This window comes from Copadichromis virginalis, linkage group LG15 (assembly GCF_057382275.1).
Source record: "Copadichromis virginalis isolate Kocher_CV1m ecotype Utaka linkage group LG15, C_Virginalis_male_GT1.1, whole genome shotgun sequence".
Taxonomy (NCBI): Eukaryota; Metazoa; Chordata; class Actinopteri; order Cichliformes; family Cichlidae; genus Copadichromis; species Copadichromis virginalis.
The window spans coordinates 20,636,253-20,659,399 of record NC_140632.1 but is presented as its reverse complement, the minus strand read 5'-3'; the positions used below and the strand labels follow the sequence as shown (position 1 = coordinate 20,659,399).

The 23,147-nt window shown below is 40.7% G+C and overlaps 1 protein-coding gene across 9 annotated transcripts in view; it reads right to left on the bottom strand.

The window, feature by feature from the left end:
- afdna (afadin, adherens junction formation factor a) overlaps nucleotides 1-23,147 on the bottom strand; it is a 120,790-nt gene that overhangs the window by 72,915 nt on the left and 24,728 nt on the right. For 8 of the 9 annotated variants that reach the window (XM_085432383.1, XM_085432385.1, XM_085432386.1 and 5 more), the window contains exons 2-6: nucleotides 6,509-6,704; nucleotides 6,269-6,381; nucleotides 4,847-5,004; nucleotides 4,511-4,665; nucleotides 2,570-2,727 (exon numbers count right to left, since the gene is read on the bottom strand). In XM_085432383.1, coding sequence (XP_085288509.1) covers nucleotides 2,570-2,727; nucleotides 4,511-4,665; nucleotides 4,847-5,004; nucleotides 6,269-6,381; nucleotides 6,509-6,704 — 780 coding nt within the window. The remainder of the gene's footprint in view (nucleotides 1-2,569; nucleotides 2,728-4,510; nucleotides 4,666-4,846; nucleotides 5,005-6,268; nucleotides 6,382-6,508; nucleotides 6,705-23,147) is intronic. The other variant, XM_085432392.1, reaches the window with a different exon arrangement.

Here is a 23,147-nt window from a genome sequence, read left to right as displayed (position 1 = left end):
AGAAGAAAAAGATCATAAATACAGGCTGTAAAACTTTGTTTCCACCGAATGCTGTCTGGATTCAGACTACACAATATCAGCTGATTGCAACATGGAACAAATGTGTTCCAACAGTTCATCCTTCTACTCGTCGAGCATAAAATTCCAGACCAACAAAACCCAAATGAATTTACTAAATAACTTTGTGAAAAAGACAGAAAAGACAGACTAACTGTGGTGGTGGTTACAGGTTACACATGTCCTCGCCTCCAAAAAGTCCAATTTAAACCTACAAAAGCCTTGTAGGTTGATAATTGCACAAAGGTTAAAGGGGGAAAAAAGAGTTTTCCTCAACTTCAGTGACCTTGACTAATATGAGCTGATGGAGGAAATGTGAAAATCAATGAATAAGAAGATCACCAGGATCATAAACGTCACCACTGTGGTTTTTTTACTGGAAATCCCTAGCCAGCATTTCCATCCTGATGATATCACTTAAATTTAAAAAGCCAATAGGGGAGCAACGAGGAGCTCATCATGTCTCCAACTCTATAATCTTCTAACCTGACACATTAACCATTACAACAAACAACAATATTGTGTAATCTCAGTCCCGCCTTACACACAGAATGACTGATGTAATGTGGTTCAGGCTCCTTTAAGCCTCAAAGATGAGGTCATTTAACTACATCTGACAAGACAACGTCTCCAGAGAAGTCACAGGATGCAAAACAGAGCTTGAAAAGAAGGTGACTGGACTTCAAGTTTTTTGAAGATGTTTCACCTCTAATCCAAGAGGTTTCTTGATTGTTTCACAGGATGAAAGATTAAAAACAAAACAAAAAAAACTTAATCCAGTCGCCTTCTTTTTCAGCGCCTTAGACTATCATGACCTGTACGACTGAGAACCTACACAGACACGACGCAACAGCTAGTTTTCAACTCTCCAGAAGAGCTGGAGGCAGTGGTGGTTGTTAGTTTTTGATAGCTGTGTTTAGATTAATGCTCCCATGATGCAGATAAGGAAAAAAAAAAAGGACGAGTGGGTGGATAGTGTTTACCAGTTTCTGGCATTTCTCATTGTTGCCGACCTCCTGAACCCTGCACTTTAGGGTGAACTCGCACTAGGCACAGTCAGTGACTGTCCCAAACTCCCACACTGGCCTGTGCTCGAACAACACTTAACGATGCAGACCCAAGGATGAGTCAGTCTGCCTCAGCCTCTAAACACATCACTCCATTTTGCACACTGTCCTGTCAAAAATGTGTTAATTACTTAAGGCAATTTTTACACAACAAGCTGTCACTGAGGAAGTACTGGAGATCTGTGCAGGGAGTTTAGCTGAACTGTGCTGGACACACCTTTTCAACAGGCCAGACCTCGCAGCAGTAACACTAGTCAAAGGAAAAGCTCCAAACACACAACAGCTAACAAGTTAGCTCAGCTGAAAAGGGAAACTAGTGAGCTTGTTACTGGTTACGATGTGCTATCAATGTCAACTCTGTATGAGATCACACACCTCTGTACAATGTAACCATATGAGGGCTGTGCAGTTTTGGTAAAGCAAAGCACGCTGATGAGTTACTTTTCTAAGTAGATAGCCCTGTAATGTAACAGATCACTTCATGATAGTAACAACACTGTAAAGTGAAAAGGTACCTTTAAAAGTAACCGTGTGTGTGTGTGTGTGTGTGTGTCTGGAGGATATTCCAGTGTATTGGCAGTTGTTTTATACGACTGGCAAAAGCTGAGAGGACAGATAGGAGACAGGCTGTGAGCCAAGTTCACCGTCACAGTCTAACACACACACACACACACACACACAGATATTATAGAGCATCTGCTGCTACTGTGGCACTCAGTCTGAAAGTAACTGAGCTGCATTCCTTAAGCTTTCCTTTTCAATCTGCCATTCCTGTGAAGTGGGCATGGATTTTTCTTTTCCAACTTTTAGTCATCTTCATTTAAACAGGAACCAAAAAAAGAGAAAATGTGTTTAAAATGTGCCTTAAAGGTGGGATATATAGCATGCTCCTCGTATTGGAAGCTGTTACAATGTTTACTGACAGCAGTGGTGACCCTTGTGGCAATGACAGTGAACTTAACTTTCCACAGCCTCTCAGGAGGATGATAAAGGTGTTTATTACTGAACTCGGAGCGTCAAGGTTGTATAGTGCAGAGAAGCAGGATTAACGGTGTAACAATTCTCAGACGACAACAGAAATGGCGATACAAATGTCCCATCTCACGATGAGTCCCATGTGGAGTTGTTAAAGTATGCTAGTCTGGCAAAACGGAAACATGATTTTGGAAACATTACACCTCTAACCATGAAGATCAAATATGAGCTGTGAACATCACGCAGTGTCCTCAAAAATAAAATCACATATTAAACTGTGACAAAAGCTCAAACTCTGTTACTGTTAACGTGGGTTTGATGGAATTTGCTGCAGCTGGAGGAACTAAACCTAATTTAACTCGATTTTAATTTTAGCGAGAACAAAGCAGATTTTATGGTGTTGATGAATGTGTTTACTGGGAGCGTGAGAAGGTGACAAGATGGGTTTACAGATTTTTAAGAAAACTTACCCGAGCAATGCAGTACTCTTTGGGGTTCTCCTTCTCTAGTCCATACTTCTCCAGAGCCTCCACCACAGCAAAGTCAGCTGTGTCTCTCGTGGAGAGGAGGATGGTTTTATACGGGATATTGGGCTTCAGACTGTCAGCGTATATCCTCAAAGTGCCTCCTGCAGAGACGGAGTGTGTTAGTTCTGAATGCAAAAGCACTAAATACTGTTTCACACCTAGTTCTAGTTTTACTTCAGTGAACTTGGGTGTTTTTCACCTTTAGTTTCATTTTTGACTGCATTTAATATAGCCAATGTAATGGTGCTAGCAGACTCCCACTTTACAAACTTCTGTCACCATCGGTTCTCGGTCTATCATTTCTTGCTTGACCTGGACGTTAAACTTTCTCGCGTACACTTTTAGATGAGTTTGGGGAAAAGCAATAACGTAATGCTTATAACAACTTTCATCTGGTGGAACATGTAGCCATGTAACGGGGACGTGTCAACTGAAAATGATCACCTTTGTAAATGCCACAAAAGAAGGCTTCAGCAGAGCAAACAGGATTTTCATTACATAAAATAAGGGTGTTTTGTTTGTTTTTTTAAATAGTGCTTTCTGCCGGGAGAACGTCACCGTCTAACCACCGGCCGTCCTGCCTCACCGGCTGTATGTGCATGCGGACGGTGGTTTGAGCCGTTTTTAAAGCCGGTTCACTCGTCCATCTGTCTGTCTGGCAGAGTGATTAGGTAATGCCTGAGTCACACGCTGAACCAGTCAGCATGTTTGTTTCATTCATTCGGCACGTCCGCGACGTATGTCTGTGTGCGTAAACATGTCAGCGTGAGACGCTCCAACGGCATATGGCACTTCTGGGAAGCAGCTGATGTGGGCGTGAGTAATTAGCGATGAGCAGTGAAAACAATTTACTAACAACAAAAAGTGGGCCGCTAATCCGCATGTTATATAAACACCACTCCAATAGATGTGCACACCTGCTTTCACAGAATTTAACTTGCTTTCTCATGCCCTTCCACACCAGATAAGGAGCGACAGTGAACTGCGACGTTCAGGTCACGCTGCAGATTATCTCCAGAGTTCACGTCAGGTTTCCTTTAAGCCATACAAGGAAATTCAGACTTGTTTTAGAGCCAATCCGGGTCCCTCTCTGGCTGTGCCATTTCGGTTTGTGACATAAAAAGTCAGTATTCACAGCTGATTTTCATATTTAGGTCAATTTACTGTTTACTCCAACAAATACCATCATGAATTTTAACATTTAAGATTCTGGGGGTTTTGCAGTTACTCTGACACTGGATTGAATTTGGTGGCAACACACACCTGAACAGTCCAAACCAGAGGTGCTCATACTTGTTGATCATCAGTGAATTTGTCGATTTGATTAGCAGCACTTGGCTGCTACTTGCCCTCTTAAGTCCTATGGAAGCTGTGACTGTGGACTCTAGAGTCCTGTGCTCTCTTTTCCACATGACTGTAACAATATATCAGATTAGCCTTTGATGTTGACGGTCTCATTATTTTAAAGTAATACCACCTGCAAACTGCCCACGTGAGCCAATGTGTTCTGACTTCAGTTTATTTCCAGTGAGCAAAAACTTAAATACACATGGGATCATTAAACATACCGTACTGCCCTCTGAGCTCCGTCTCTTGTCTCATCATTAAAAAAGTGAAACAAAACACTTTATCAGTGTTCAATTAGTCTACATTTTGGATCTAATGGCACTATATGCTTTTTAATTTTAACATAAATGAGGTGCAGGCTATCTAATTGGGAAGGAATGTGTTTGTTATATACCTATTGTTTTTTTCCTCTACCCACCCCTGAACTAACACACCTAGGAGACTAGGCACAGTTGGTAATCCGAGCTCATGTTGGGATTAGGAGAAAAGGGTCTGAATAAACTCGTAAACAAGATATTTGCAAATTCTAAGAAGTACCTGAGTCTGGCCTCCCATCGCTGCTCATGAACTCCTGCATGCGTTTCTCCAGTTTCTGCTGGCGTCTTCTCTTCATCACCACCTCTGGGTTGGAGATCGTCCTGGTAAAGCTGGTCTCCGGCATGTCTTTATAAACCTCTGCTGCCAGATTTTCTCTAAACCAAAGAATAAATGGGACAGAAAAAGAAACGCAGGGAAGAAAAAAAAAGGAGTCAGATGAAGGAACTGAAAGGTCAAAAGTTTAAATCACTATTCTGTCATTTTCTGTGCTTTTCCTCGCATTAAGAAAAAGAATCTCTGAGGACTGTCAGGATGTAAGATGAATGAGTGCGTTACCCGTCCTCGCGACTCAGTGTCTGATCGTCTCCATCAGGGATTCGGGCGAATTCCTTCTCCCTCTTCTTTTCCTTTTTCTTCTCCTTCTTGGACAGAGTCCTCTTGAAGTTCTGTATCACGCCGTCCTTCTCCTTCTCAGGCCCGTTACTCTGACTCTTCTAGAAAAACAAGAGAGTGAGGCTGAGTGATAAAACTGCTATAGATGCACTCCTTTGTGGGTGAATAAGTGGCACATGAGCAAAGTGAGCAAGGAAAAGAAGAAAATCTTCGGCATCTTTGTGACATTCGAGTACGCCAAAATGTCCAAATTTGACTCAGGGCCCAAAGGGACTTTTAAAACCCACTAAAACCTGAGCACCTCTTACAAGGTCAAATAGGCACGCTGCAGTGCTCCCCACAGGCTGTTAAATTAAGACAGGTAGTTGCTGTCTTGCTCTGCATCGTCAGTGAGCAGGAAGACATAAACTACACCTCCACCTGCTCCAGGTTCTGATCAGAGTGGTCCTGTAACTCCCTACAGTGAAATACTCACCACCTCTTATCACAAATAGTACTGATTAGTGTACATGTAAACAATAATACATTCCACTTTTAAATCACAAAAACGTTTGGGAGGCTGGTTGAGGTTGCTGGTAGAGCGAAATTTTATGCACATTGAGTCGCCGAAAATTGAGTTGTACACTTCACAGATTTTTACGCTTCATCATTTTCTAATTTTTTATTACATTACAAATTAAAAATACATCATTTATTATCATTAAAATTGGTTAGGGTTAGTGGGATAAAGATATAAAAACTATAGAAAAGATCACAGTTTGAAGAGACAACCTGAAGGAACAGCTGAAAGATATTAAGGACCATAAGTGGAACCTGGCAGGAAGCCAGCTGGTACAAAACATGAGAGCAAATGAAAAATACCAAGAAAATTCAAAAAATTTAAAACTTGAAAAAGATTAAGGAGGGTTGCTAAATATACCCGAGCAGCTCACTGAAGTAAAGTCTATGTGTAGGAAACACTATGTTCCATTTAAAGGCAGTATCACATATAGAAGTAGCTTCCCTATTGGAAAATGAAGCTGAGTACAAGTCCTTAGCCAGTGAGCACACGTTTCAGTTTTTAAAGCCAAATCAGACACTCACTCGTCACATCTGGTCTCAAAATACCTGGATGGCTTCCTTGAAAGCCCTTCATTAACCAAGCAGCATCCATCTTTTATATACAGTCTGATTATATGGCAGCTGGCAGCTGGTGCCTTTCCAATGCGCATTTGTATCTTTGTGATCTTGAAGAGCTGAACAAAGTGATTTAAAATGATTCGTTTTTCCTTGACAGGCTATGGATGAATGGAAGAATAATTCATCTCGCTAGTAAGCCTAATGATTAACAGTGAACACTTGGACCGAACAGTCAGAGCAGCTGACCTTGGGCAGGATGTCGTTCTCATTCTTCAGGACAAAGCGTCCTTCTCTGTCGTCTTTGTTCCAGTTCAGCTGCACAACAAGAGGCTTCTCGTCCAGGTCCAGCTGACGCTCTTCTAACACAGACACAGAAAGACCAGTTTACCTGAGAGCCATCCATTTCCTACTCTCCATTTTTACAATTAATTGGATTCTGTAAAGTCTGTCGCGCTTTTCCTTGCATCAGAAATCTGTGGGACTCACCGCCACTGACATGGACCTCGTACAAGGAGTATTTTGGTGAGGACAGCATCCTCATGTCTGGTCTGAACTTCTCTGCTAACGTTTCAATGACATCCTGCGTTGTCGCTGTGCTGGAGACTCTGATGCACTTGGTAGCAAAGTTACCGGCGACCCGGTCCTGGAAGTAGAACCTCATCACGCCATGGAACTCCAGGTCCTTTTAGAAAAAACACAGGAAGAGAGTCACTAATTCTGTTTATACAAGCCGCAAATTACAAAAATACACCAAACATTTACATTCAACACAATTGCGTTTACATGCAGAGCATAAACAAATGCTTGGATATTAACATTGAAGACTGAAAGAAAATAGGGCATAAACAGTAGCTCAGACGTATTATTAATGCAGGATGGCGCTCTTAAGGAGGCTGTTCAGCAGCCTCGACTGTGGCGGGAGAGCAAAAATGCAAGGCTGGCTGAGATCCAGAGAGCCGAGTGTGTCAGCAGGTTGTGCGACGACAGGAAAAGAAGGCTGATCAGTTATTCACCGATATGGACTGTCAGCCCACATGCATCAAGTTTTGAGCACAACAACTTACTTCAGTGACATCGGTTATTAAATAGACAAGATGAATGTTTGCCGTCCAAATATCACATTAAATACTGAAGACATCACAACCATGAGGCGTGTCATTTCGGATAAACTTTACGTATACGTGTGAAGTATATTTGAGGTTATAAGTGAGCGTAATAGGTCCCTTTCAAGCAGTTCAACACCGATTAGTTCCAGTTTACTTTGAATTAAATCTTAAATATGTACTTAAAGTCATTTGTATATAATTGGTATCAAATGTTATTTCCAATAACCTTCCTGATCTGCACACTGATTTAATGTGTTCCAACTTACTTATCTACTTTATCTCAGCACACTGTGCAGGTCTAAGGAAACCTCTGCAGAACACACACAGCCTGTGTTACACAGCTACCCAGGGCTATTTTCTCTACATGTGTACAAATCCACTGCCTACATTTAGACATTTCCTTCATCTGCTACAGAGTGTACTACAGAACAAGAATGTGTAAAACCTGATGTATGTACGCAACGCTGTGCTGACGCAGCAACTGTAGCTCGCAGCCTGTGCACACACATGCATATGTTATGGCTCAGCTGTAAATCTGCCTCATATTTCATCATAACCGCCACCAGAGAAAGATCTAAGGTATTCAGGAGCTTGCCAACATTGCATAGCTAGTAGCTGCTATTACTCTGAAAAAGTAGGTGATTGTATCTCACTCTAGGGGACAAAAACAAATTGAAAGCGAGAGACAAACTTGTGGAAAGATATTCAAGTAAGATGAAGGCAGCCATGAACACATAAAGCCATATATAGTTTCTCACAGACGCTGATTGGTTTCTGGCATCATGGGGGGGGGGGGGGGGGATGCACGCCTTCTTAAGTGCAGCATTAAATGTTGCCACTTTAAGGTGAATGCCAGGACAAGTGGATGAACCTGTGGAACAAAATGCAGATACTACTCGAGCACCATGGTCCAAGTAACGTTTCATGAATAGTGATGTCATTTTCAGAGAACCCATTGGTCAGGAAGTGACAGTTATATATATTCTCAGTGTACAGAGTAAGCACTGAGAGAGTGTCTTTAAGGTTTACTTCATAAGAAATTGTTACATTTTATTATGGCAGGAAAGATGTTGTGTCTTCACTGTGGATCTCCTAGACCGCAGATATCTTTTCTGTCAGCATGCCAACAAAACAACTCGCATGCCAGCTTCTAATAGGGGATGCAAACAAACAAATTCAACCATTTAATCTGAGGCTGAGGAGTGTGTGCAGAAAGACTTCCAACAAAAGATTCAACTACACTAATTCTGCACAGTTTGTGGACTTTATTCCATATAGAAAAAACAGGAAAATAGAAAAAAAAAAAAAAAAAAAAAAGAGGCCGACAGAAGTGAAAGCGTTCCCCGCCTCGTTCTAACTCGCCGCCTCCCCTTCCCCGTCGAGTGGAAACACTGAGAACAGTTTCGATAGGCAAGGGTGGAGTCGGGAATGTGCACGCGTTGTGATTTACTGCTGGAATGTGGGTCATCGAGGGCTGCCGTTGTCAAGCTTGTGTAACTGTTGGTTACAGTTACCATGGAGACACTGAGGTTCAAACAAGGCCCAGCTTAGAGCGAGCGGTGGATAATTAACACACTGGTCAGTACAACGGCAGACACCTTCTGGGGCCACTGGGAACTGTTAAGGGCAGCCACGTGTAGTTCAAGTTCAGTGCACCTCCAGATGATGGTGCATTCCTGCAAAGTCTCATCTCAGCCATCTACACCCCTAAATAATCCAGCCCTAAACTCCTGAAAGTCATAATCTTAAAGTTGTGGACCAGTACTGACATTGCGTCCACTCATTTCCACAAGTTTCCAAGGGGGAGGGGATTTAATTAACTAACCAATCATAAGAGACTAAAGCAGCAGCATCTAACATCAGCTCAATTTGCACCATGGACATATTACTGCACATAGAGCACACAATTCATGTGTCCCTCCAAAATACAATGTTTGGTCGCACAATAACTAAACCATGAATTACAATAAATTCATATTTAGTCTTATAGTTATAATTTTTTTTGTTTGTTTATATACCTGCAGTGTATAAAACAAAAAACATCTTACTAAGTCAGAAGCATTTCTTTATGTCAATTGATTAAAAAGTCATTGATTAAACTCTTGAAATCAAGCTGTCGAACATTTTAAATACAGGGCAACAAGTGAGCAGGCGCCCTCATGTTGTCCTTCGCTCCAACATCCTGAATACTTGCAATAAGGACTGCTCGCAAGCCCGATCCAGTAGCGCCATGGCTGCGAATTTGGGCTAGCAGCACTCGCACAATGGCACAGCTGCAAACAGTTTACAATTAAGTTTATGCACCTTACTCCCCCCAACCATCAATGCTTTGATCTACAAACTGCACACAACTACACATTTAAATAATTTGTAAATCACACTCAGCTTTCACAATCCCTTTACTTTAATAGTTTAAAAACCAACAGTGTACACAGTAAAACAACTAGTAAGGCTAAAAGCTCCGTCTCCAGTTTGAGTGGTGGGTGATAATCTGTATATAGTCAATACTCATATACCTCCATGCCAACACACTTGTTCTGCAGGAAAGCTAAAACTGGACTAAAGTGAAAACAGTTCAGCATGTTCTTCCATATTTTTTTTCAATGCCATCCTGTCTCGTGCAACAAAAAGGCACGCAGTGGCTGTGTGAATATCAGTTCCCAGCTTCATAGACCTGACATGAGTGCAGCGTTAATCCGGTGTGTAGGCAAGTCTTCTTTAAGATCAACTCTAAACTTAATTTTGTGACCTATTTCAAGCACTTACTTTGCTAAAATAATAAAATGTGCAATTATTTTTATCTTTTCAGCTACTACAACCTGGCGACCCTGACTTTGAGGCTGAGGAATGTTTCAAATAATGATCTAGTGATTTTATGGAGGAAAAATTATCTTTGATATTATTTTTGGACAGAAAAGGAAAGAAGGGCAGGCAAAGGAGACAATACCTAGACACAGGACTACTGTTACTTTATTGTCCTCCACAGTTGACAATTGTCTTGGATCAAACCAGATTACAGGAAATATTAGAATAAACAAATAAAATTTAGGCAAAAAAAATTCAAACATATCAAATAAAAGAGCAGAACAGGAACAAATGGCTCCGTTTATGCTTCTGCAGCTTTCACTCCAATAATCCCCAACAGCTTTTTCTGTTTTCTTCCATGTTTCACAGACAGCACATGGTTTGAGTAGAAATGCTAATGCAGCAGTATACCAACAAACAACAGCCCGGATAAGAGCTGCTGCGCTCCGCCTGTCAAACGCACGCAGTCCCACATTTCCAGTCGAGTGATGGCAGAGAGGAATCGGCTGAGGTTTAGGGGAGTCTTTGATGTTCCACTAGCTCTGTCAGCGTGTTTATATATGCTGGGTCGACATATGCTCTATGTACACAAATTAACTAATGCCATGTAATTACTGCATGTTAGACCATATGTGGCACTACAGAAGTTTGTGCATCTGTGTAGTTCCCTTTCTTCACTGTGTCAAGCATCAGGGAATGCTCGCGTACACAAAGTGAGTGTAATGCAGGCCAATACCATAGATAGCCGTTACATTTTCAATTCATTAAGCCCCTTCAATTCTCACACAAATAGCAGATGAGCTATGTCAGACTTTAGTTGTTTCTAGTTTTGATTTTTGGTAGTGTCCTTGTCATTACTGATAGCATTCAGGTTGCACGGGTAGTCTGGCTCCTCCAGGGTGGCATGAGAAAGTTTGTGTCCAACAAAGACTCAAGAATAACTGTCGTTATATGAGAGCTGGACAGGGTCATTGATAGGCATCAACACCTCACCTGGACTATATCTACTTTTTCCCTCCTTTATTACCATCTTGCTACAAAACCCAAACAAACCCTTTGTTTGCATATGTGCAATATTCCTAATATGTTGTGAAAAAACACTGACACATATTTAGAATATGTAAGGAGGCTCATCTCTATAAAATCTCTAAAAATGTTTTTGTCATCACTTTGTTATTTAAGTATCTGTGGCAGTAAATCCTCCTCCCCTTGTGTTAGTATTGGATAAAATCACAATGTCGTTATTAGAAGTGAAAACTGAAAGTAATTTAGTCACAGCAAGCTGTAGTATTTCTCTACTAAACAATCTCTCACATGCTCAACTGTGTGAGAGCGTGCAACTAACAGTGACAGTGGAGGGAAACCATACTGCGTGAGAGATAACCTGGATTTTCAAATCCAACTGACTAACAGCTCAGGTTCAAAGGTCTCTAAGGGAAGAGTTCGAAGGTCACGTCTTTGTTTGCATGTGTAAGTAAGTTTACTTCACACTGCAGCTTTTTTTCTTTTTTTAAGAGCTCCCACCTGGTGCGTGTCTCATGTGTGGGAGCAGTGGATTAAACTTTAAGCCAAATGTAGTGTCATTACCGTACAAGACTAAAAATAAATAAATGATACAGCAAATACTTCACCCTTTTAAAAGAAACAACATTTTCACAGGGTATTAGCCAAGTAATTTTGTAACTTTGAATATCAGTATGTAAGCACTTTGAATAAAACCAAAAATATGTTCATAACCCTAAAGTAATATTCAGAAACAGTCACATTAGAACTGCAGACCTAAAGCAAGAAGCTGATGTCTGATAACTACTTCTTTTGGCTGCTCCCTGATTTAACGCCACTCACCCTCTCTCTTGCACCCTCTTTGGACACACCAACCCTCAGCATGCCCGCTCAGTAAATCCATAAATCTTCTCTTTGGCTTTGCTCTTCTTTTAAATGCTTCATTCCTAATTCTGCTTGGATAAGTACAAGTTAACCCCCTGCAGTGACGGTATTCAAAGAGGGACAACAGGACAATCTGGACTATTAGAAAGACGGTCCAGACCAACCATATTGGTCTGTTGGCAAATAAGGTGACAGGAAGGAATTTAAAACTTTATTAAAACATTTCATTATTTTAATGGCACAACAGTAGGAAATAAAATCAAATTAAAAAAAAAACATGTTCAAAACAATCCTGTAAACCTTCCTCCTTGCAAAAGATTTTTGATGAGCACACGTTTGTCCAGTGCTGCCTGAGGTCAAACAGTAAACTGGAAGCATGTTGTACAGGATGTTACAGCCTCTCTAATACTCATCATTAACTCAGTGTGCACCCTCAGCAGAAGTTATGAAACAGTACTTCCACTTTCTGTATACAAGGGTCACTGGTACACAATCCAAGAAAAGAAAACAAGTCAGTGTCAGGAGAGTTTCTGAGATCACTAACCTGAAGGTTGCTTTAAAAAAAAAACTACAAAAAAAAAAAACTACAACAACAAAACAGCAAAAAGATAATTTGTCTAAAAATCATCTGTATTGATGTGGAATGCAGTGGAAACTCTTGGCTCCGGAGGGGCAGGTGATGTTGTCCATAACGTCATAAACCATTTATAATTTTTCCAGCATGATAAGAAACAGCAGAAATTAATGCAAAATGAAAATAAAAATTAAAAGGACTATTTTCCCCCACCAATTACTTTCATAAACTTTGGAAGAAAATCTTTTTTGTAATTACATTTATTTATCGCCCAGTCCTGACTGAATACATGCATCCCTAACTCTCAGCTTGCTAATATAGTTACTCTTAATTATTAACCCACGTTCACATTATACATATGAAAACCAATAATTTATATAATTTGTGTGCACGGTTTCAGGCTGCTAGTATAACACAACATGGAACAACTATGAGTTAGCCAGTCAAAAACTTTGCCTTTCTCCACCTAATGGTAATGGACTTTCATCAAACGTTTCAACAGACTGCTCGTGTTTTCATCAGGTTTTTTGCTTGTAAAAGCAGTGTCAGCATCGACTCTAGTAAAGTGCAACCACACTTTTTAGCACTCAATTCTCTCCACCTTCCTCACAAAGACCAGGGTGAGGCAAAGTTGCCCCGCCCTGACAAACACAGGGAAAAACTCTACCAAGAAGTAAATAGGGAAGCATGCATCGTAGATTCAAGTCTTAAACAGTAACAGAGGTGGTCAGATCAAATGCGAGAGATAACTTATGTACCAGGACCCATTTAACACCAGGTTTGGGTACCCATTCCTACTGACATCATCATGTCTCACTTTCTTATCATCCTTTCACATCTCTTTCTCACTATTCTCCCAAGTAAAAGCAGCACGGCCTCCGGAGCCTTCTTAAATCTGCCCTAAATAAATGTAGCTACAGTGTGTGTGTGTGTGTGTGTGTGTGTGTGTGTGTGTGTGTGTGTGTGTGTGTGTGTGTGTGTGCGATAAACTTGTGGGGGACGGTGGGTAGGAGGTTATCAAGTGCTAAGGAAACTAACCAGACCTCCACGTAAACCACTCCTGGGCTCTGATGTGTCTCTGCTGTGCTGAGACTGAGCAGAGCTGCTGTCTAAAGATAACAGAGATACCACACAGTACTCGGGATAAGATGGACACCATTCACAACCATGCAGGTAAACGATTCCATACTCCTGGTTCCCATCTTTCAATTCTCTGATGAATCCATTGGCTGCAGGCAAACACCGAGATCTAAATGAGATCTCAAACTCGTTATTCCCAACAATTTACAGGAAGAACTCTATATAAATGCTGTTGCTAAAAATACAAAGCATCCATGGCTCATTGGTTTAAGTGCTTGGGTTTTCTTGAAACTAACATTATTCCAAAATATCATTTAGAAAAGGTGTGATGCCACAGTGCTGACATAAAAAAGATAAAGCACTCCAAAAAAATATCCACAGCTGAAATCTCGAGGAGAAACCAAAAAAATTATTAAGCCAAAACCCAAGTTTAAGGCCAACATGCACAGCTCAAACCTGTACTCGAGTTGCTCAGCATCAACTTAGATGCCAGAGGAGGCCATTAAGAAACTTTTGAAAAGTTTATTTCCAAGCACCACCTTTTTCCAAGCTTTTCCTTAAAGGTATAAAACTGTTAATGGGAACAGTAGGTTAAGTATGGCAAGTCAACACCGCAGTAAGTCAACTACGAAACTGGTGTCCTGCTGAGCCTAATACACTGCTGGAAACCCTTTGTAGACTCAAAATAACTACCTGGAGTTGTTATGAACATGACTGCCAGGAATGAAACTTGTTTCTAAAAGGACTTTAATAATACATGTTGTCATGTATGATTTTGATGTCTGGATAATTTTCTGTTTGTAGCAGTTTTAATTAAAATGCTCTTGTTGCACATCTGTGGCGTGGAAACCAATCCAGAGAGAAGTGCAACAAAGAACCCCAGCTGGCATCCAATCTCTCTTATAGAGCGTGTATCTTTGACACTAGGACACCTCAGAAAACACTTTTGACACCAAATGTAACACAAGGACACCAGCATTTTATATTTGTTACCCTTTTTATCTGAATGGAAACATGCAGGTGTGCACTTGAACACACCTGTTATATAAACGTCTTGCAGACAGTAAGAGCAGGGCACCATTTCCTGAGTTTGGCTTTATTATACATCTGCTGCACCCGTAAGCAGTCATTTCAGCTGGCTCTATGTCTGATCTCAATTTGGGGAGGCTCATGCTCACAGGGATGGGATTGAACTGCAATATGAAAACAATTACAGCCAATAAAATGTTTCCCATTACTTGGTCATGGTCAATTTAAGGTCTCAGATAAATTCTAAGGAGTCTAAGGATAAGATCTCACCCTCTATTGTCTTTCTGAATTTGGCATTGAGGAACTTTTTGGGATAAAACTGCACACTTATCACTAGATTTGCAGCCTAAAAAAAAACAAAAAAAAAAAAAACCTCATTCTAGGCAGCATGTGTCCCTGGTTTGGACAGCTTACAGCTAAGCTGCTATGTTGCTGGACTTCAAAACCACAGCTCTGATCCCCACCCTAAAATACAAATAAACAAAAACAAAAGTGCTTAACACTGTGATTTCACCCTCTCTCATACTGCAGTCGTGTTTATAATTAAATACCAATACTGGCAAACCAGAAAAAGGTGAAACCCCTAGTTTCCATGGAGACACTGAAACTTAAATTTGGATTTTTTTAGTTTTTGGCACTGAAACGATGAATTTGAAGCAGGGAGGAGAAGAGCTTTCTGGGTGATGGCTGTTTAAAAATGAGAACAGATTCCAGCTGCTGTGCGTCATACACACACACGAACATGAGCCTAATAAAATGAACTGAATTCCTGAGTCAATATTGTTGCAGCCCCACCTGCAGAAACATGGGGGGATTCCTCCCTAAGCCAGTGTCTAAGGTCAGCTGGACCGAGGTTTTTAAGGCAGACGTGGGGAGGGGAAAGTCATCCGAGCGGGGGCATTTCAAAGACTTCACGGCATACCAAAGAAGAATAAAAGACATCAGGAGAGGGAGAGAGGTGAAGACGAGAAACCCTGAAGCAGGAGAATTACTTTCCCATTCCTTTAAATAGCCATGGGATGTGAGGCTTACACGGCATTATCCTTGATATCAAATATCTCACTGATACTTGCGGTTGCAGATGTAATATCAGAAATCCCATCCTCTCCTACTTTTCTTCGCCCACTTGAATACAAGTTAAGGACACACCCTCAAGCAAGCTCTCGATAAGTGTAAGAATAAAGCTCAGTAATAAATCTTTAGGACCTGTTTTGATGGTGCACTTAAATTTAAGAACATTTTAACAACTTGTTTTCAGGGATAAACGCGACATGCTGTATATATGGGCCGTTTTGTAGGTCCATCAAAGGAGGAGAACAAGATGTCCAAAAAGCAAAGCCGTGGGTCACATGAAGAGATAAATCCTCATTTAACTGCTGAGCTGAAGGGCAGAGCAAAAGATTAAGCAAAAGTGCTAGAAACGCACCACTTGTTATTCCAAATGTGTGGAGAGAAACAGAGTAACTCAGAATAACTACGCTGTAAATATGAGTGTTTCCACACACTTGCATCTCACTTAGGTGGGCTGCCTGGGTATATTTTGCAATTTGTATTTATTGTATATATTTAGATTTCTTAGCATCAGTGCTAGTATTGGTTTTCTCTATTAAAATGTAGGGAAATATTTGTCAGGGGCAGTTATTACAATGTAAACAGCTAATCAGTAGCCACGTAAACATTTAAGTCTCCCTAAGCTTAATGTGCAAGGATTAGAACCGAAGACATTTCCAAAATGTTTTTATTTTAGTTAGCTTTTTATTCTTCTTTGCTACTACAACTACTTTTATTTCAAGTCATCTATAACAAGCTAGCCATTCCTGTGTCCCATTACTTCACATCCTTGAAAACAATCAGCTGGTTCTCCAGTGAGTCTCTCCTCCCAGTCAGATGGACTCCAGCTCCCCAGTCACAAGCTGCAGCAATCAACATTTATTCTTCTGCTTTGGAAATCCAATGCAAGCTAGACAGCTACTCTGACAAGAGCCTGTGTTAGGCAGGTTGGAAATCTATTGGAAACATTCACTGTACAGTGATTCTGGAACTTCTCTACAAAACAAAAACATTCATTTTTGTCAAACATCAAATATAACTGGGTAGTTTAGAAGTGTGTTGGGGGGTAGCATTTAAGAAATTTGGAATAAAGTATAAAGAGACATAAACCACATGCTGACTCAGTTATGTAGACATCACAAGTCTCAAGAAACACTCTACCAATGTCTACACAAATGCCTTCCTCCAATCGAAAAGCAGCAGTGAAATGGCTTATTTCAAGGCAGGAATTCGGCACGTAGAGCACCACCATTTGATTATGTAATGCAGGACTGTTGTTGATTTACTGCTGGCCTCTAACTTTAGAGAGAAACACACAAGACCCATAAGGACCCCTGTTGGGATTAAACTTTCTGACCAATCAGGTGATGGACGCTTAAAAAAAGTTCCATTTTCAAAATACTAATAAATCAAAGCTGAAAGCATTAAACTGGAATGACTGTACTGTTGTAGAATTTCCTGCAGAGCAAAAACAAACTGAACCACCAGGAAAAACAAAGCCGTGCAGCTGAGGTTTGTTGTCCTGAATGAATGACTAAAAGCACACATTTCCTCTGTGGCTGCGAAGAAAGGCCTCTTTGTTTCAGGTGAGTTTCTGCTTCGGTATCGGGCTGCCCAGCCTCCATCCCCCATCCATCCTGCCCACCCAGTCATTCTGACTGAGTAAAGCATTGTGGGAAGGTATGGCATAAATTTTCTGGACTCGTGCAGTGATGTCTGGCCACAAATCAGACCTGCTCAGCGCCTTTTTTTGGGCTGCTGATGGAGGCCATCAGCAGCCCAAAAAAAACCCCAAAACAACCAAAACAACCTGACAAGATAATTATAAAAATGATTTTTCCTTTGCTTTTGCAATTTTTACTGCAAAGTTCTCATTTGACTTTGCTGTAAATGTAAAAGGTGTGCTTGATTTGCTATGTACAGGGCTTTCACTCTTCCCTAAAAAAAAAAATTTTTTTAAACTCATTTACCTCAAATGACAGAAAGAGTTTGGTCAACAAAGCTATCTAGAGCAAGGTCTACATAGCTGGGCCCTTCAAAGTGTCATTGTTACTGATGTCCTTGTGAGGTGGGCTTTATGGCTAAAAACGTTTGCTAATCAGGCTCTAGCTCTCTACCAACAGCTCTTAGCTTTACTTATTTAATCACTGAAATTATCATTGGAATGAAGGAAATTCCCTGCAAAAATGTTTGGTTCTGTCAAGCAGTCCTCACATGATGAGGCTCACATGGCAACTACTGTAGCAAACAGCTATGTTTCACACATTTTAACATCTAAATTAAGGGCTGTTCATGGTGACTGGTTTACTATTCATTCAAAAGAAAGAAAAAATAATATGGGGGTTAAAAAAAACAAAACATTTCTCTTACCGAAGTTAAGTCTTTTTAAACTGGTAATCAAACAATATTGGAAATGTTGCTGAACTCTGTGACACCTTGCACAACATGCCAAACAAACAGGTTATATCATTAGATCACTGAGCTTGGCTAACTTAGGAGCAGAACCTTGCCTTCTATGCACGTTAAATTCCACACGCCTTAGCAGACTGATAGGTTGGACTGTCTATCTGCCTACCTACCTGTATTATACTGCTAAAGTGACGCCAATCCACTAGCATACGTCTGGCGTTCATCACCTGGTCAGACGCCCTCAAACAGTCCTGTGACAGTCTGCCTGCTACCCGTTCAGATGCAGCACTCATTTAAAGTTTCTCTCAGAGGCTATGTTTGTTTTGCTTGGCATTGTGTTATTATCCAATGTCTTCCAACAGCTGACACACTTGGCACTTAAACTGCAACAACAATATATGGTTGTCACCAAAATCTCACAGCGTACCTGGACTTGCCTCAACACACCATTTGTGAACCAACATGAACTATGGAAACTGGCTTGTCTATATTCCAGGAATGGGCACTATTCTATATTCCATATAAGACGCGTGGCCTGCTAGGATTACCTGCCATAGCTTGAACTGGACTTTTTTTTTCTTTTTAAGTTCCAACACAAGACTTTGTGATGATTCCTGTCGGCTTATTTTTTGTGCAGCAACATCTAATCTCACCAGCAGGAGAAAGAAAGAGCGGGCATCAGTTGTACCGTTCATCAGACAGAAGCCGTAAAAAAAGGGCATAACCTTAAGATGCACAACTTTAAGATCATCCTCCAACTGATGTGACATATGTATTCAAACATGATCTTAGTGTGATTTAATGCAAGATTAAAATCATCTTACCACACCAGAAATTAGTAAATACAAAAATGACAAAACAAATTAAAAGCAACAGCGTGACGAGTGCAGTGCAATTATGTTGGTGTGCAGTTGGAAAAACTGCTGAGGCAAAGCGCAAAAAGCATGAACAAAGCTTAATTTGCTATAAAAGACTTTTCACAATAGACTTTTTCAAAAAAAACAAAACAAAAAAAAACCGGGGGGGGGGGGGGGAGAGAAGATGGAAAAACTGAGCCATTTTCGTCATAAATTACTCAAACCTCTACACAATGAAAGCTGGCCTGCATGTGTGCTATAAAAACGACAACATGGGTTTCTGTCCTATCACTCTAAACTCTGGTGGAAACATTTAAAGCAAGACTCAGAAACTAACTGGATAATGAGAGGAAGCATTCACTTTTGCTCCATTTACTGATATTTTTGCTCTCATTCGCAGTAACTACAAAGGAGGAGAGAGAAAGAGGAGAGGAGGTAGAACAGAGACTCCAGAAACAGCCAGAAAGGTCACACATGCTCTTCGCTGTGTTTGTGTGCTCGCTGTGTATGTATAAGAAAGATCAATAAGAGTCTGCAGCAGTTTACAGGGGGGCTGGTTAAACACTGTACCTTGTGATCAGGGCTATGAAGTTACACGCAAACACACATACATGTGCACACACAAACGTGAATGTGTGACCTTAACAGGAATTTCTGAAGGTCCCAGCGTGCAGAGAATAGAGAAGCACTCATAAGAATCCAGCGTTCAAACACACAGAGCACACGACACGCTGACAAACACACTCGGGATGAGGCGCTGAATTATGCAGGTCCGCCCATATCTCACTCTCACAGCCTTGGAGTGACTTTGGTGCAGAGCAGGAGGGAGGAAGTGGCGACAAACTATCAGGGTGACCAACACACCAAAACAGTCTGACCGTGCAGATCGAGCTGAACGGTAAACAACCTGATAAACCAACAGAGACTGCCTGAGAATCCCACGAACTATATTTCAGCCAATCCAGGATGTATTCATCCAGCCAAAATTACACCCAAAGTGCCCACATCTTTTAGCACAGGAAGTTATTTTTGTCCATTTTCCACCATATCTAAAAATCATGGAAAGATTAGGGGAAATTAGGCCAAACAAGAAAAACTTTATTGCACATTTCACACACACAAAGCATGAGCTGCCACAGTGCGCAGCCTCAACTTTACAGATAGACTTTACAGAAAGCAAGAAAATTAGTTTTAACAGTATTGGTAGAAACCCAGGAAATAACCAGTCTGATCCAAGTAACCTGAGGGGGTTGAGAGCTTTAATGGTGTATGGTCAAGAGAGGTCAGAAACCATGGTGTGGAGGTATGTGCTGGAACTTCATGTCGGCCTGGGTCCTTTAGGTGCAAACTAGATGTGTTCCTGGTGACCAATTATTACAGTCAATTAAATAGGAGTGGGGAAAATTGTGAGAAATTTTGACAGTTTTTCCAGTCTAATAGAAAAGGTTAAACTTTACCCACCCATTTAGGAGTCAGTGAAAACTGATAACCATATTCTTCAGATGATGCTGAATGTGTTTTGCAACATCTATAACCTATCACACTCTCACACAAACACATACACACACTACATCTGTAATGTCAGTAGTGCTAACACAGCAGCCCTTTTTCCTCCTTGCAGGCCTGTGCAGAATGTGGTTACACACTGATCCAGCTGAGTGAGTGGTTGCCAATTTACTCTGAGACAACCAATCATTTTCTACACCATAATAGTGTATAGGAGTACTGGTAGGCAAGGCTTTCATATTTCTTTCTACCTTGCTTGTTTACGACTACAGCTGCAGTCCCGACTAGTGGGTGGTGGCTGCTTAGCACCTTAGACGGTGCATGGGTAAAAAGTCAGCACTGCTATTTCACTCGATCTCAACTGACTGCAACCCCATTCAACACATTTCTTTAATATGATTGTTTTGTGTCCTCAGTTTTTCAAACAAAAAGTTTACATTCAGTGTTGCTCAATTTATAAAAGTGAGTTCATCTATGCCAGTATGACCTCCTGAGGAAGTATTGGTGGCTTCCACAGGGGGCCTCAACTGTTGCTCCTAAGGCAAGTATTAAGTTGAATTGTGCATTAATTAAGCGTAACTAATTAGTACAACTGAGTGTTTTTGGTGCTGACAGGGAAGATAACACTCAATTTACTAAAAAAAGTTCATAGTCCTTGAGTTACCAGTAATATCTGGTTTAAGATTTTTAATAACCACAGAGGTCGTCCTAATTGCTTAATACTGGTGGAATCTCCCAAGCCAATTACCTCCATAGTGGAAAAAAAATTTAACAAAAATTAACTCGAGGTCATTTAAGTATTAATGGTTTTCATGTGACTCTGAAATTTAGCAAAAAACGGGACATACTACATACAAGGATTTGTGCTATTGCTTTCCCTGTGGCTTGGTTTTAGGATTTATAATGGCTTGATAGAAAATTTGACAGCATACCGTGTTCAAATTCCAGACATTCGTTTAGAAAGTCAGCATGAAGTCATATTTGGCGAGGAAGCAAACTTGCAGCCAGGCTGGAAAGCCTAAATGAAATACAGACTTTGTTATCGACAAAACAACTTAAGGTCTAGCAGAGCTTTCAGCGGGCTGCTCGGTTGTCATGTCAGGTTGAAGATGTTTTCAGAACTTCAGCTCAAAACAGCAGGTTGTCAGACTTCAAAGTAAAAAAGAGAAAACTTTAAGGAGAAAGTCATCCATCAGGTGGAGACTGAAGACAGCTTAAACTTCTGGGAGAAGGCAGCAAATGGACTTGAGCTAGAGTATGTATTCCAAGGTAAAGAGTAAGCTGTCAAGATTTTTTTTTAAGTAAAAGCTATTTTTATTTATCGATTAATATGCTCTTAGTTTTCGAATGAGTAAATGTGACTTGTTAAAATGTTAGTGGTAATCACAGAATTGAAGAAATTCAAGGTGACAGTTGCTTAACTATCTCAAAGCCGTAAATGTGCACACACTTTTGAACTGTTGATTCATTTTCTGACGATCAGCTATTCGTAGAACGAACTGGAAGATTTTACTCATCCAAACTCATCCTTAAGGCTACTTTTGGCACAGCAGGAGAACAGGTTAGAATACAAATCTGCTGCAGAGGTGATGAAAATCTATTTCTGTAACAGCCCAGTACATTACGTTTAAAATATTTTTGTAGATATTCTGGTCAGGTTGCTTTTCAATAACCTTTCTCTGAGTAGTGTCAATAGCATACCAGTTCCATATGAAACCAGTGAGAGCTGCCTCTGAAACAAACTTCCCTGAACAGTAGCCGGCTGCTGAAGGAACCCAACACCAACAAGCTACTGAACGCCTCCTGGGTAACCTCCTAGACGGGGTGTCGTATTCCCGCAGACCTGGTAGGTAGGCTGTGCCTACTTCTCAGGTGTCATGTGGACAAACAAAAGAGGGTGACAAAATATGCTACTGAGTATTATTACGTTTATAAGGTCATCAGAAATACGGCTGCTTTTCAGTCCAAGTAGAAGTAATTCAGTAAATTCAAAGGAAGCTCCCTGCTAACAGCAGCTTAAATTTTAGTTCTGGAAAGCCTTTCAAAGAGCAAGTCTGGCAAAGTAAAAAGGTCACTTCTTTTCTTCCTCCTCATCATCCACTTGTGAGCTGCCCCCCATCCGGCAGCAACGCCCAGCACTGAGAAATGAAGCCAACTTGGATGTCTCAAAAAACTGCAGTTCCTCTAATGGCCACTTGAAGCTGTGAAGTTCATCAGTCCCATGGAGTCACATTAAAAAGGCCCCAATTATATCTATGTAACTTGTTTACACCCAGATTTCTTTTTCCCCCTCTGTAAACAATTTCTTACATTATAAAACCTATTTTATGGCTTTTTCGTTTTTGTTTTAATAATTCTCCCCAGTGGATTTTTTTAGGGCTCAAAGTTGAGGTGCAACAGCTTTGACTGGCAAGTCTACTGATACAGGCAGCTGTAACTGTCAGCTGTCTGTTAGGGCTCAATACGACTACAGTGAATTTCTCTCTCATAGTGGGCCATTCTGAAGCAACTATGCAAGTAAGCATGTGTATTCTGCGCACAGCATAGGCGCAGAGTCTGTGTAACCTTATTTGACAAGATCTCTGCATTTTCTGATATTTATGAATATTAAATATCTATTATGCTTGAGTACATTAACCAGCCAAAACCTATTAGGGCTTTTCAAAAGGTTCTCTAGACAGGAAAAATAAGTCAACACAGACTTTGTACCAGGGAGCCTGCAAGAGTTTGATATTTAATGCTAATCTAACTGAACTGGGAATTTGCTATGTTGCATATCAGCTGACAATTTGAAAGATGACAATCAAATCAAAACAATAATC